Source organism: Stomoxys calcitrans, chromosome 2 (assembly GCF_963082655.1).
Source record: "Stomoxys calcitrans chromosome 2, idStoCalc2.1, whole genome shotgun sequence".
Taxonomy (NCBI): Eukaryota; Metazoa; Arthropoda; class Insecta; order Diptera; family Muscidae; genus Stomoxys; species Stomoxys calcitrans.
This window is the reverse complement of record NC_081553.1, coordinates 80,178,139-80,193,860: the sequence shown is the minus strand read 5'-3', so window position 1 is coordinate 80,193,860 and position 15,722 is coordinate 80,178,139. Positions and strand designations below refer to the sequence as shown.

The window sequence follows — 15,722 nt, the reverse complement described above, 5'->3', positions numbered from 1 at the left end:
CTTGAAATGGCCATATCTCCTAAACTAAGCGAGTTAGAGCAAAAGTAAGGTTAATTCGTGATCACTTCCAAAAATCAAATATTTTGATATAAATGGCAATTTCCATTTCGAAAACTTGAAATGGCCGTATCTCCTAAACTAAGCGAGTTAGAGCAAAAGTAAGGTTAATTCGTGATCACTTCCAAAAATTCGAAATTTTGATGAAAATGGCAATTTTCAGTTCGAAAACTTGAAATGGCCATATCTCCTAAACTAAGCGAGTAAGAGCAAAAGTAAGGTTAATTCGTGATCACTTCCAAAAATTCGAAATTTTGATGAAAATGGCAATTTTCAGTTCGAAAACTTGAAATGGCCATATCTCCTAAACTAAGCAAGTTAGAGCAAAAGTAAGGTTAATTCGTGATCACATCCAAAAATTCGAAATTTTGATGAAAATGGCAATTTTCAGTTCGAAAACTTGAAATGGCCATATCTCCTAAACTAAGCGAGTTAGAGCAAAAGTAAGGTTAATTCGTGATCACATCCAAAAATTCGAAATTTTGATGAAAATGGCAATTTTCAGTTCGAAAACCTGAAATGGCCATATCTCCTAAACTAAGCGAGTTAGAGCAAAAGTAAGGTTAATTCGTGATCACTTCCAAAAATTCGAAATTTTGATGAAAATGGCAATTTTCAGTTCGAAAACTTGAAATGGCCATATCTCCTAAACTAAGCGAGTTAAAGCAAAAGTAAGGTTAATTCCTGATCACTTTCAAAAATTCGAAATTTTGATGAAAATGGCAATTTTCAGTTCGAAAACTTGAAATGGCCATATCTCCTAAACTAAGCGAGTTAGAGCAAAAGTAAGGTTAATTCGTGATCACTTCCAAAAATTCGAAATTTTGATGAAAATGGAAATTTTCAGTTCGAAAACTTGAAATGGCCATATCTCCTAAACTAAGCAAGTTAGAGCAAAAGTAAGGTTAATTCGTGATCACTTCCAAAAATTCGAAATTTGGATGAAAATGGTAATTTTCAGTTCGAAAACTTGAAATGGCCATATCTCCTAAACTAAGCGAGTTAGAGCAAAATAAGGTTAATTCGTGATCACATCCAAAAATTCGAAATTTTGATGAAAATGGCAATTTTCAGTTCGAAAACTTGAAATGGCCATATCTCCTAAACTAAGCGAGTTAGAGCAAAAGTAAGGTTAATTCGTGATCACTTCCAAAAATTCGAAATTTTGATGAAAATGGCAACTTTCAGTTCGAAAACTTGAAATGGCCATATCTCCTAAACTAAGCGAGTTTGAGCAAAAGTAAGGTTAATTCGTGATCACTTCCAAAAAATCGAATATTTTGATGAAAATGGCAATTTCCATTTCGAAAACTTGAAATGGCCATATCTCCTAAACTAAGCGAGTTAGAGCAAAAGTAAGGTTAATTCGTGATCACTTCCAAAAATTCGAAATTTTGATGAAAATGGCAATTTTCAGTTCGAAAACTTGAAATGGCCATATCTCCTAAACTAAGCGAGTTAGAGCAAAAGTAAGGTTAATTCGTGATCACTTTCAAAAATTCGAAATTTTGATGAAAATGGCAATTTTCAGTTCGAAAACTTGAAATGGCCATATCTCCTAAACTAAGCAAGTCAGAGCAAAAGTAAGGTTAATTCGTGATCACTTCCAAAAATTCGAAATTTTGATGAAAATGGCAATTTTTAGTTCGAAAACTTGAAATGGCCATATCTCCTAAACTAAGCGAGTTAGAGCAAAAGTAAGGTTAATTCGTGATCACTTCCAAAAATTCGAAATTTTGATGAAAATTGCAATTTTCAGTTCGAAAACTTGAAATGGCCATATCTCCTAAACTAAGCGAGTTAGAGCAAAAGTAAGGTTAATTCATGATCACTTCCAAAAAATCGAATATTTTGATGAAAATTGCAATTTCCATTTCGAAAACTTGAAATGGCCATATCTCCTAAACTAAGCGAGTTAGAGCAAAAGTAAGGTTAATTCGTGATCACTTCCAAAAATTCGAAATTTTGATGAAAATGGCAATTTTCAGTTCGAAAACTTGAAATGGCCATATCTCCTAAACTAAGCGAGTTAGAGCAAAAGTAAGGTTAATTCCTGATCACTTTCAAAAATTCGAAATTTTGATGAAAATGGCAATTTTCAGTTCGAAAACTTGAAATGGCCATATCTCCTAAACTAAGCGAGTTAGAGCAAAAGTAAGGTTAATTCGTGATCACTTCCAACAATTCGAAATTTTGATGAAAATGGCAATTTTCAGTTCGAAAACTTGAAATGGCCATATCTCCTAAACTAAGCGAGTTGGAGCAAAAGTAAGGTTAATTCGTGATCACTTTAAAAAACTCGAATATTTTGATGAAAATGACAATTTCCATTTCGAAAACTTGAAATGGCCATATTTCCTAAACTAAGCGAGTTAGAGCAAAAGTAAGGTTAATTCCTGATCACTTCCAAAAATTCGAAATTTTGATGAAAATCGCAATTTTCAGTTCGAAAACTTGAAATGGCCATATCTCCTAAACTAAGCGAGTTAGAGCAAAAGTAAGGTTAATTCGTGATCACTTCCAAAAATTCGAAATTTTGATGAAAATGGCAATTTTCAGTTCGAAAACTTGAAATGGCCATATCTCCTAAACTAAGCAAGTTAGAGCAAAAGTAAGGTTAATTCGTGATCATTTCCAAAAATTCGAAATTTTGACGAAAATGGCAATTTTCAGTTCGTAAACTTGAAATGGCCATATCTCCTAAACTAAGCGAGTTAGAGCAAAAGTAAGGTTAATTCGTGATCACTTCCGAAAATTCGAAATTTTGATGAAAATGGCAATTTTCAGTTCGTAAACTTGAAATGGTCATATCTCCTAAACTAAGCGAGTTAGAGCAAAAGTAAGGTTAATTCGCGATCACTTCCAAAAACTCGAAATTTTGATGAAAATGGCAATTTTCAGTGGCCATATCCCCTAAACTAAGCGAGTTAGGGCAAAAGTAAGGTTAATTCGTGATCACTTCCAAAAATTCGAAATTTTGATGAAAATGGCAATTTTCAGTTCAAAAACTTGAAATGACCATATCTCCTAAACTAAGCGAGTTAGAGCAAAAGTAAGGTTAATTCGTGATCACTTCCAAACAGTCGAAATTTTGGTGAAAATGGCAATTTTCAGTTCGAAAATTTGAAATGACCATATCTCCTAATCTAAGCGAATTAGGGCAAAAGTAAGGTTAATTCGTGATCACTTTTAAAAATTGGAAATTTTGATGAAAATGGCAATTTTCAGTTCAAAAACTTGAAATGGCCATATCTCCTAAACTAAGCGAGTTGGAGCAAAAGTAAAGTATATTTTAGCAGAATCCATGGTGGTGGGTTCCCAAAATGTGGCCAACCGAACTTAGCACGCTTTTACAGCCCCATTGACCATTTTTTTTTATTTTTTAACTTAAAAAGAAAGCAAAATCATATTTTTCTCTAAATGGAAAATTATAAGCACGTGCAATCAAATTTTTTCATGTTTTTTTTTGTGTATTTAATGGAAAATAACGAGTTTCGAATTTATTTATTAATTTTTTTTTTCTTTTTTTCATTTTGACATTTTCCATTGCATTTTGATTTGTGCATAATCATTATTTCGTGTTATATATCAAAGAAAAGCATTTTGTAATGAGTATTGTGTCATTGCAATGACTAGCGTTAATTAGTTACACATGTAATTAGACATCTTAAGCCTTTCATTAATCTAGGTATAAATTAATAAGTAATTAATAACCCTTGGTGTGGTTTCAGTGCAGCTTGGTCGAATTTCATGTTCTTTACGCCAAGATGATCTGATGATATTCGAATTTCCTATTAATTTCATACCAAAAGGTTGTTGTACCTTCTCAGTCATGTTACAAAACTTTGTCCTAAATCTAAATGTTGCAATTTTCCTTGTGTAGGGGGTCGTTGACACGCATCACAAAACAGCAAAACAGAAACAAATAAAGCAATCAAACGTTTAAATAAAGCCCATACAAATTGTAAAACATTTTGCAAATTGTCAACACAGACAACTCAGCTGTGAATGTCGTACATACCAGTAAGTGACAGCGAATTTGTAATCAATTGTTTTTACCAACGAATCTGTGAATTAAAATAATTACAAAAAACCCTCTGAAGACTGGATAATATCATCCATTTGAAATAAGTTCGAAAAACAAAGCAACAAAATTAAATTTGTGTTAACTGTCAGAAATGTTAAATTAATTTCTTCTTCAAAAGAGGAGTCAGTGAAACGTTGAAGTGAACATTTTTGTTGTTTTAAATTAATTGATGCGGATTGTTTGAAAATCCGCTTGTGTGAGCACATTACTTAAAATCGAATTGCATTAGATTAAGTGTTTTTGCGGACACCGTTGAATGGTTCAAATGTTATGCAATAAATAAAATATATGTACATACATACTGGGAAGTTAACGAAAACAAGTAAAGGCCTAATTATGCTCTCGTAAATGTATCGTAAATGTAAAGAGGGAATAAAGGCCTGGTTATGCCTGGTTATTATAAAAAGTATTATTTGACATTTTAAACAAAATAATTTTATTAACAAAAAGATATTTGAAGGTAAGGGAGGGATAACTTGAAGATACCTCAAGCGCATGTCGAAGGAGATGGCCATCCACAAAATGGTGCTAGGTCGAGACGTCCCTGCAACTGAAGTAGTACGCAATAGCTTCCTTCCTGGATATTGAGAGGGCATTTAACAATGAGATGATGGGTCGACAGTCACCGCCCTGAACCGCACGGGCGTGCAACTGAGTTTCTCCCTGTAGACGAACTGTATGCTATGTGACAGGGCTATTAACGCGGACATCAGAGATAGTGTGGTCAGAAGGTAGATGATAAGGGAAACGCCGCAATGAGGGGTGTTCTCGGGATTCGCTTTCCCAGGAGGGAAGAATAGGAAGTGAATCCTGCGTTTGAAGATAAAGTATGTAATTTGTATATATAAACCACCTTCCATCATAATCCAGTGAAAAATGCATTATTTATGCCCCCATAGCAGCTATATCGAAATATCATCCGATTTGGACCATATTCGACGCAGACATTAAGTGGTCTAATAAGTACAAGTCATTGTTCAATTTTGTAGAAAAAAAGATTGGTCTTTTTTGGTAGCCATATCTAAGTATAGACCGATCAGAACCATATGCGACACGAATGTCGAAAAGCCTAACATAAGTCACCGTGTCAAATTTCACCGAAATCGGATTATAAATGTGTCTTTTATGGGGCCAAGACTTAAAATCGAGATATCGGTCTATATGGTAGCTATATCCAAATCTGAACCTATCTAGGCCAAATTCAAGAAGGATGTCGAAGGGCCTACCATAACTCACCGTGCGAAGTTTCGGCGAAATCGGACAGTAAATGGGCCTTTTATGGGCCCAAAACCTTAAATCGGGATATCGGTCTATATGGCAGCTATATCCAAATCTAGACCTATCTGACCCAAATTGCAGTCAGATGTCAAAGGGCCTAAGGCATTTTATTGTCCTAAATTTTGGCGAAATTTGACAACAAATGGGCCTTTTATGGGCCCAAGAACTTACATCGGGAGATCGGTCTATATGACTGCTATATCCAAATCTATACCGATCTGGACCAAATCAAGGAAGGATGTCGATGTAACACAACTCACTGTTGCAAATTTCAGCGAAATCGGACAATAAATGCACCTTTTATGGTCTAAAATCGCGAGATTGATCTATATGACAGCTATATCCAAATCTGGACCGATCCGGGCCATATTGCAGAAAGATGTCGAGGGGTCTAACTTAACTCACTGTCTCAAATTTCAGCGACATCCGACAATAATTGCGGCTTTTTTTGGTCCAAAACCTTGAATCAAGAGATCGGTCTATAAGGCAGCTATATCTAAATATGGACAGATCTGGGCCAAATTGAGAAATGATATCGAAAGGCCTAACACAACTCAATCTCCCAAATTTCAGCAAAATCGGATAATAAATTTGGCTTTTATGGGCCTTAGACTCTAAATCGGCGGATCGGTCTATATGGCAGCTATATCCAAACCTGGACCAATCTGGGCCAAATCAAAAAGGGATGTCGAGTGATCTAATACAACTCACTGTTGCAAATTTCAGCGAAATCGGATAATAAATTCACCTTTTATGGCCCCAAGACCTAAAATCGAGAAATCGGTGTATATGAGGGTTATATCCAAATCTGGACCGATCCGGGCCATAGTGCAGAAAGATTTCGAGGAGTGTAACTTAACTCACTGTCCAAAATTTTAGCGACATCGGATAATAATTGCGCCTTTTTTGGGTCCAAACCTTGAATCAAGAGATCGGTCTATAAGGCAGCTATATCCAAATCTGGACCAATCTGAGCCAAATTGATGAAGGATGTCGTAGGGCTTAACACAACTTACTGTCCCGATTTTCAGCAAAATAGGATAATAAATATGGCTTTTATGGGCCTAAGACCTAAAATCGAGAAATCGGTGTATATGAGAGTTATATCCAAATCTGGACCGATCCGGGCCATATTGCAGAAAGATGTCGAGGGGTCTAACTTAACTCACTGTCCCAAATTTCAGCGACATCGGACAATAATTGCGGCTTTTTTGGGTCCAGAACGTTGAATCAAGAGATCGGTCTGTATGGCAGCTATATCCAAACTTGGACCAATCTGGGTCAAATCAAAGAAGGATGTCGAGTGATCTAACACAGCTCACTGTCGCAAATTTCAGCAAAATCGGATAATAAATACGGCTTTTATGAGCCTAAGACCTAAAATTGAGAAATCGGTGTATATGAGAGTTGTATCCAAATCTGGACCGATCCGGGCCATAGTGCAGAAAGATGTCGAGGGGTCTAACTTAACTCACTGTCCCAAATTTCAGCAACATCTGACAATAATTGCGCCTTTTGTGGGTCCAATGCCTTGAATTGAGAGATCGGTCTATAAGGCAGCTATATCCAAATATGGACAGATCAGGGCCAAATTGATGAAGGATGTCGAAGGGCTTAACACAACTCACTGTCCCGAATTTTAGCAAAATCGGAAAATAAATGTGGCTTTTATGGGTCTAAGACCCTAAATCGGCGGATCGGTCTATATGGCAGCTATATCCAAATCTGGACCGATCTGAGCCAAATTGACGAAGGATATCGAAGGGCCTAACACAACTCACTGTCGCAAATTTCAGCGAAATCGGATAATAAATTCACCTTTTATGGCCCCAAGATCTAAAATCGCGAGATCGATCTATATGACAGCTATATCCAAATTTGGACCGATCCGGGCCATATTGCAGAAAGATGTCGAGGGGTCTAACTTAACTCACTGTCCCAAATTTCAGCAACATAGGACAATAATTGCGCCTTTTGTGGGTCCAAGGCCTTGAATCGAGAGATCGGTCTATAAGGCAGCTATATCCAAATCTGGACCAATCTGAGCCAAATTGATGAAGGATGTCGAAGGGCTTAACACAACTCACTGTCCCGAATTTCAGCAAAATCGGATAATAAATGTGGCTTTTATGGGTCTAAGACCCTAAATCGGCGGATCGGTCTATATGGGGGCTATATCAAGATGAAGTCCAATTTAGCCCATCTTCGAACTTAACCTGTTAAGGACAAAAAAAGAATCTGTGCAAAGTTTGAACTCAATATCTCTATTTGTAAAGACTGTAGCGTGATTTCAACAGACAGACGGACGGACATGCCTAGATCGTCTTAGATTTTTACACAGATCAAGAATATATATACTTTATAGGGTCGGAAATGGATATTTCGATGTGTTGCAAACGGAAGGACACAATTAATATACCCCGATCCTTCGGTGGTGGGTATAAAAAGTCATAACTTGGTGCGGCTTATGGGCTGGTGGCGTCATTGGACCGTACTACTTCTAAGATAAAGGGAATCGTTACGTAATTGCGAATGGTGAACGCTTCCGTGAATTAATATTCAACTTTTTTTCCCCAAAATGCAAGAGCTTCACTTGCATGACATGTGGTTTCAACAAGACGGTGCCACATTCCACACTGCACGCGAAACAATGGATTTATAGAGAGGCGAGTTCGGTGAACTTTTTATTCCAAGTTTGAGACTGGTCAATTGGCCACCTAGATCGCGCGATTTAACTTCTTTAGGCTCTTCGTTGTGGGGCTACGTTAAAGCTCATGGCTATAAAGACAAACCCGTTTCAATTGAAGTATTGAAAGACAACATTGAAGCATTTATTCATGAGACACCGGCAGAAATTTGAGGCGCAGCTTTTTGGGGTTCTGGTCTGGGGGCCCCATACCCCACCCTGATATGTTGATATGAATACTGTCTCCACACTGTCGAAATAAAGACCTAACAACTTTAGCTCCTCACTTTCACTTTTAGTTGCGGAGCGTATTTGAAATATAAATGCAAAACATTTGAAAACGATAGTGATCACAATTTATTGCATATTAAACGAAACTCATTTTCACAGCATTTTAAATTCAACCACAAACGTGCATGCACACACATACACCCCCTACAATCATGGTCTTATCACAACAACGTTCTCTTTGGTTTAATTTCATAGGAATTACAACGGCGTAACATTAACATCATCACTCCATCACTTGCGCGAGAGAGGGGAAGGAAGCGAAATTAAAAAAGAGCCAGGAAGGAGGACAACGAGTGCGACGACTAAAAACTCCACAATTCACCAACGGGCGTCCGTGTCGTGTTTGGAAATCGAAATGTCTTTCAATGGCATGTGCCGTGGCCGTACACAATTGTTGTACACCATTTTAATTGTCCTATCGCTGATGTCCTGTCGCTGCCGTGCTCAACAGCCGAGGCGTGATGCAGAGGTATTGCAAATCAATTGTTACATCTTTTATAATGCTCAATCTTTCTCTCTCTCTCTTTCTCTCTATGTTTTTCTCCCACTCTATTTTTCTCTGTTGCTGCGTTTTTTTTTTTTTTTGGTGAATGTGATGACGACGATAACAACCGAATAAAAAATTGAATGTTCTTTCTATACTGTTCTTTGTTTAGTATCCCCCACCGGCAATTTTGAAAATGGCAAAACCATTTCATGACATATGTGTAGGAAAAACTGGCGTAACTGAAGGTATGTATGTATATATGAATGTATTCTATATTGCATTAACAATGTATCTGTGAGCGGCCTATCTGAAAAAGTGTTGCCATTGTTTTGAAGTTTCCAACTAATTTTTAAGTTTTCTTTGAAATGTGAAAGGTAAAAACAAATATTCCAAAATTTTCATTTTTTTACATTGCAACATTTTTAAAAATCAAAAATCACCACATATATGCAGCTGGGGAAAACTTCTCACATGTCAGTCAGATCTGTCCAATTCAAGTTTAAGGTTAAGGATAAGGGATCTCCTTCTTTTTCATGCCTAGTCCGAACAGCGCACAGTGGGAGAAAATAAAAAAAAAAATAAAAAAAATTGTAAGAAGTATGCCGTAGTGAAGACATCGATTTGAAAATTGAAATGATTAGAGCTGAGAGATCGTGTGAAAATTTTCAGGGTCTTAGTTTGTTCGGCTGCCTTTTGGCAGCCCCCTAAAGTTGGTCACCTCGAGGTATTGATTATTGTTTGAGGTATACAATATATTCACTGGTTTCGAGGATATACAAGTTTTAATTTTTATTTGTTGAAATTTTGGCCGAGATTGCCCTATATTTTGCAATTTGCCAAGGCATTTGTGAATCGATTTTCATATTTATGCGTGACTTGAATTTGGACAAAATTTGCAACGACCTTGCTGCAACAACTGTCAACATCTGATTATTCAATTAAAAGCTATACAGTTTGGAAATCAAAAAAATTGAAAAAAGTTTTTTTTTCGAATTTATTGGTCAAAAAATGTATCTTCATTGATTAGTCTTTATTGAAAAACTTGCTCAAATGCCTTTTTTTTTTTTTTTGTTTATTAAGATTGTTTTTAATTTAAATTTTAATAAGATGTATCAAATTAAACGGGTGGTATATGTACTTCAAAATAGTTAATTTTTTATTAAAAAGTTAGAAAAACCCTGGAGTCAAAAAAATTCAAATCCCACAACCACCAATGCGACACATGTTTTTTTTTTTCTCCGACATTCCCTCAACAAATATGCCGCTCTCACAAGGCATATTTTTTACAAGTTCTTTCGGTTCTACCCCACTGTGCAATCTCTTACTTTTCGCTGTTGTTATTACTTCCCTTCCAATCCATCAAAATTTCTATAAGGCGGAATGTCGCATGTACTTATCTACGATAGTACATCCCTTAATCCTCTTCTCTGACAGACATCTAGGTACAGAATCATGGTGCTTAAATCATTTGCGCTGGCCGTCGTCATTCTTCTTTTTGAGCCCCTATAAGCGCCAACTTTCATCTGATTTAGCTTAAATTTGGGGGAGGGGTCCCTCTCCCATACCCCCATTTTCAAAAACGCCAGATCTCGGACACGGGTGCACTGATTTAAGCAAAATTTTGCATGCTTCCTAGTGATACCTTCAAAAAAAAACACGAAACTGGTACAAAATGTTGGGGTCATATAACATGGGGGGACGCCCCATCCCAAAACCCACCCGAACGGACATATTTACCGATTGGGACAATATGGATATCAAATGAAAGGTATTGAAGAGTAGAGTGCGAACTTTAAATTAAAATGTCACCATAGGGGGGTGTCCCCCATTCCCATAACCACCACCCAACAGGACACTTTTACCGCTTTGGACAAAATGGGTATCAAATGAAAGGTATTTAACAGTAGAGTCCAAATCTGACATAAAAATTTACTCCTTGGTGGTGTCAAAATCCCCCAGCAGGAAATATTTACCAATTGGAACAATATGGATATCAAATGATAGGTATTTAAAATTAGAGTAAAAAGCTGATATAAAAATGTATTCCTTGGTGTCTGAGGTGACACCCCCACCTCTTAAACCCCTCAACAGGACATATTTACCGACTGGGACAATATGGGTATCAAATGATAGGTGTTTAGAAGTTGAGTACACGTCTGTAATAAGAATTTGGTCCAGGGCGTTTGAGGGAACTCCCCAAAACCCCAAAAACGGACATGAATGTCTAACCTTACAAAATGGGTACAAAATAAAAGGTCTTTGGGAGTTAACTACGAATCTGGTAAACACATTTGGGATAAAGTCTGGGACCGGCCCACCTACTAAATACCCTTCAATAGGACGTGTAGTTCGAGCGGAATAGTATGTGAATTAAAAGAAAGGTCTATGTCAGTAGAACTCGAATCGAATGTTGATATAAGGATTCAAGAATCTACGTCACGTCCAGCAGGACATGTATATTGCGACAATAAAGGACTCAAATGAATTGTATTTTGGGTCTTAGCATCGGCGGAACCGACCTTCCCAATAAAAACAACATCAAACTGTCATGTAGGACGACCGAGAATATATTATACTCAAATGAAAGAATGTGTAAGAGGGCGATGCCCCTCCCCCTATCATACTCAAATAAAAGGAATTAAAATAATATATGAAGGCCGACCAGCAATAAAAGATCTTTGGTATCAGAATACACTTCTTACCCTCAAATTGGGATAGACACAGGACTAAACAAGTAAGAGCGTGCTAAGTTCGGCCGGGCCGAATCTTATATACCCTCCACCATGGATCGCCTTAACGAGTTCTTTGCGCGGTATCTCTTTTAAGGCAAACAAAGAATAATGAATAAGAACCGTTATGCTATTGGAGCTATGTCAAGCTGTTGTCCGATTCGAACCATAAATGAATTGAATGCTGAAGATTGTAGAAGTCATTGTGCAATATTTCAGTCCATTCGGATAAGAATTGCACCTTGTAGAGGCTCAAGAAGCAAAATCGGGAGATCGGTTTATATGGGACCGTATCAAAGTATAGGTCGATTCAAACCACATTGGACACATATATTGAAGGCCATGGGAAAAGCAGTGGTACAAAAAGTCTGCCGAGCCGGATGAGAATTGCGCCTTAACGAGGCTTAAGCTGTCAAGATCCCAGATCGGTTTATATGGCAGCTATATCAGATTATGAACCGATTTAAACCACACTTAGCACAGTAGATGGAAGTGATACCAAAACACCACGGCAAAATTTCTGTCAAATCGGATTAGAATTGCTCCCTCTAATAGCTCAAGAAGTCAAGACCCAAAATCGGTTTATACGGCAGCTACACCATATTGTAGACTGATTTCGACCATACTTCGCACAGTTATCGGAAGTGATACCAAAATACCTCGCGCAAAATTTCAATCAAATTGGACGATAATTGCGCCCTCTAGAGGCTTAAGAAGTCAAGACCCAAGATCAGATTATATGGCAGCTATATCACATTGAAGACCGATTTCGACCATCCTTCGCACAGTTGTTGGAAAAGATACCAAAATACCTCACGCAAAATTCGGACGATAATTGCGCCCTCTAGAGGCTCAAGAAATCAAGACCCAAGATCAGATTATATGGCAGCTATATCACATTGAAGAACGATTTCGACCATACTTCGCACAGTTGTTGGAAGTGATGCCGAAATACCTCGCGCAAAATTTCAGTCAAATCGGACGATAATTGCGCCCCCTAGAGGCTTAAGAAGTCAAGACCCAAGATCGGTTTATATGGCAGCTATATCAGGTTATGAACCGATTTAAACAACACTTAGCACAGTAGTTGGAAGTGATACCAAAACACCACGGCAAAATTTCAGTCAAATCGGATATGAATTGCTCCCTCTAAAAGCTCAAGAAGTCAAGATTCAAGCTAAATCAGGTTACGAACCGATTTGAACCATACTTAACACAGTTGTTGGAAGTGATACCGAAACACCAAAGGCTTAAGAAGTCAAGACCCAAGATTTACAATCCCAACCGACCTGCACTAATAAAAAGTATTTGTGTAAAATTTCAAGCGCCTAGCTTTACTCCTTCGTGAGTTAGCGTGCCTTCGACAGACAGACAGACGGACGGACGGACACGGCTAGTTTGACTTAAAATGTCATGACGATCAAGAATATATGTTCTTTAAGGGGTCTTAGACACATATTTCGAAGTGTTACAAACAAAATGACGAAATTAGTATACCCCCATCCTATGGTGGAGGGTATAAGAATTACTTAGTATGGATTTGAACTAGACCCTTTGCCCTGAATATCTTGATAGCCACCTTCAAAATGTTTGACATTATATTGCTCAAACAGAACCGTGCTCTAGCACGATGCTGTTATTATTTCAGGGTCCGTCCCCTAAACTCCCTTCAAACCGGACATCTTCGCCTACTATGGCAATAAATTATGGGCATTTGATAGTAGAAAACGAATTTGATATCGAATTTTAAGGCCAAGTGCTTGGGGGCGGTCACACTCCATAAACTCACCCTTAACCAATGGCAATTGGGGCTCAAATAAAAGAAATTTGAGAGTAGAGCACGATGCTGATATTTTTACAGGGCTAAGTGCGTAAGGGCATGGCCGCTCCACCCTACCTACCCATCAAACTGGACACATTTGTGGACTATGACAAAAAGGGACTCGAATCTGGAATTATTTTATGGCGAAGGGACGCCTCACCACATTAATTCCCTTAAACCAAACATATACCTACAATAGCAATATGTAGCTCAAATGTCGTTTTTGGGAGTAGAGTATAATTCGTATATCCACTTTCGGGACAAAGAGTTTGGCTCCTCCAATCCATCACCAAAACGAAGAGAATGAAGTAGATTTAATATCAAAATTTTAATGGGCGGACCCTCCCCTTACCCTATTTTTAGAACCCCCAAATCTCGGAGTTGGGTGGGGCGATTTAAGCGAAATGTAGTTTGTTTATAATAACTCAAAAACAGAAATTTGATATCCTTATTTAGGGTGGGATATCTAGGGGGCCGCGCCACCTCCAAAGCTCACCCAATGGAAATATAAATATAATTAATCACAATATGGTGCTCAAATGAAAGGTATTTGAGACTAGAGCACGATTCTGATATATGGGGGACAACCTCACCCGCAAAAGTATCCCCATACCGGATATATTTACCGACCTTAGCAATATAAAGCTGAAATGCAATGCATTTGGGAGTAGAGCACCAATATAATACCCACATAGGAAGAAAAATCTGAAAGGCCGTACCAGCACCCCCAAACAGGAGTTATTTTCTGATTGTGCCAGTATAGGGCTCAAATAAAATAAGCGATGAAAGAAGGAGCAGCGGGTGCGGGCCCTGTCCAGCAAGTAGAATTTATAAAACTGTAGATTCCCAAACAAAAATGTTATATTTTTGATAGTTTTTGTCAAGGCATTTTGTAATTGGCAACACTGACCCTGAGGCAGCAGGAAACTTGTTTTCGTTTTTTTTTTTTTGTTTTGTTCCTGAAACTTTTGATGTGAAGCCATCTAAATCGTTCATGTTTCATGTCCCGGTTTTTATTATTCATACACACATACATTGTATATGTGTGTATGTGTGTGTCTGCATGTACTTTCGCTTTGTTTGATTGTCGTTTAATTTTTAGCGGCCATCAAGGAATTCAGCGATGGCGAAGTCCATGAAGATGAAGCTCTCAAGTGCTACATGAATTGCTTGTTCCATGAATTCGAAGTGGTCGATGACAATGGCGATGTTCATATGGAGAAATTGTTGGCGGCCATACCGGACTCACTGCGTGACTTACTTGTGAATGCATCCAAGAACTGTATACATCCGGAGGGTGATACCCTATGTCATAAGGCATGGTGGTTCCATCAGTGCTGGAAGAAAGCAGATCCGGTGGTAATTACCTTAAAATACCAACCAAAGGTTTCTTCAATGCATTATCGTTTGTTTTCTCTCTTTTGTTTTGTTGTTTCTTTGTTGTGTTTTTGAAGCATTACTTTTTAGTATGATTGGCCATTGGCGAACGAAGGAACGGCAGCTGTTAACGGAAACACTCTTTCAGTATTAGCGAAGCGTTAAATTTTAACTTTTTTAATTTCTTTTTATTTTATTACAGCATGACAAAAAATCAAAAAAAAAAAAAACAAAGAAATTTATGTACAAATAAAAAACAATTAACAAAAAAAAATGTTCCTGTCTTCTTCAAGCACTAAAACTGCGAAATCTTATATATAAAAATCAATTTGTGTTTGTTTGTAGGTTTGTTTGTTTGATTGTTTGTTTGTATGTTTGTGTGTTCCTTATAGACTCAGAAACGACTGAACCGATTTTTTTGAAATTTTCACATAATGACCCCGTGGTGAAAATAGGGTACTAAATTTTTTGATATTTGAAGGGGCGGCGGACCCTCCCCCTTACTCTTATTTTCAGAAACGCCAGATCTCGGAGATGGGTGGTGCGATTTAAGCGAAATTTTGTGTGCTTTCATAATAGTACGCTAAAAAAAAAATTTGGTATCCAAATTTAGGATGGGGTACCTAGGGGGGCCGTCCCGCCCTAAAACCTACCAAACACATATTTAGACCAATCACGACAATATGGGACTCAAATGAAAGTATATAGGATAAGAAAACGTATCTGATATCCAATTGTCGGACCAAGTGCTAGGGGGACCACTCCAAGCCCCAAAACACCCCTAAATCGGACATATTTACCGACTATGGCAATATGGGACTCAAATCAAAGGTATTTGCGAGTAGAATATGAATCTAATATCCAAATGTCGGACCACGTTTCTGGGGGTCCACCCCTTTCCCAAAACA

General features: G+C 37.7%; 1 protein-coding gene across 1 annotated transcript; it reads left to right on the top strand.

The window, feature by feature from the left end:
- Window positions 1-4,012: 4,012 nt before the first annotated feature.
- On the top strand, window positions 4,013-15,021 carry LOC106093229 (pheromone-binding protein-related protein 6). The gene is given in 5 exon segments (NM_001311242.1): window positions 4,013-4,080; window positions 8,595-8,868; window positions 9,056-9,131; window positions 14,540-14,796; window positions 14,892-15,021. Coding segments are annotated over 4 exon segments (465 nt in total). The 5' UTR covers window positions 4,013-4,080; window positions 8,595-8,754; the 3' UTR covers window positions 14,910-15,021.
- Window positions 15,022-15,722: the final 701 nt, after the last annotated feature.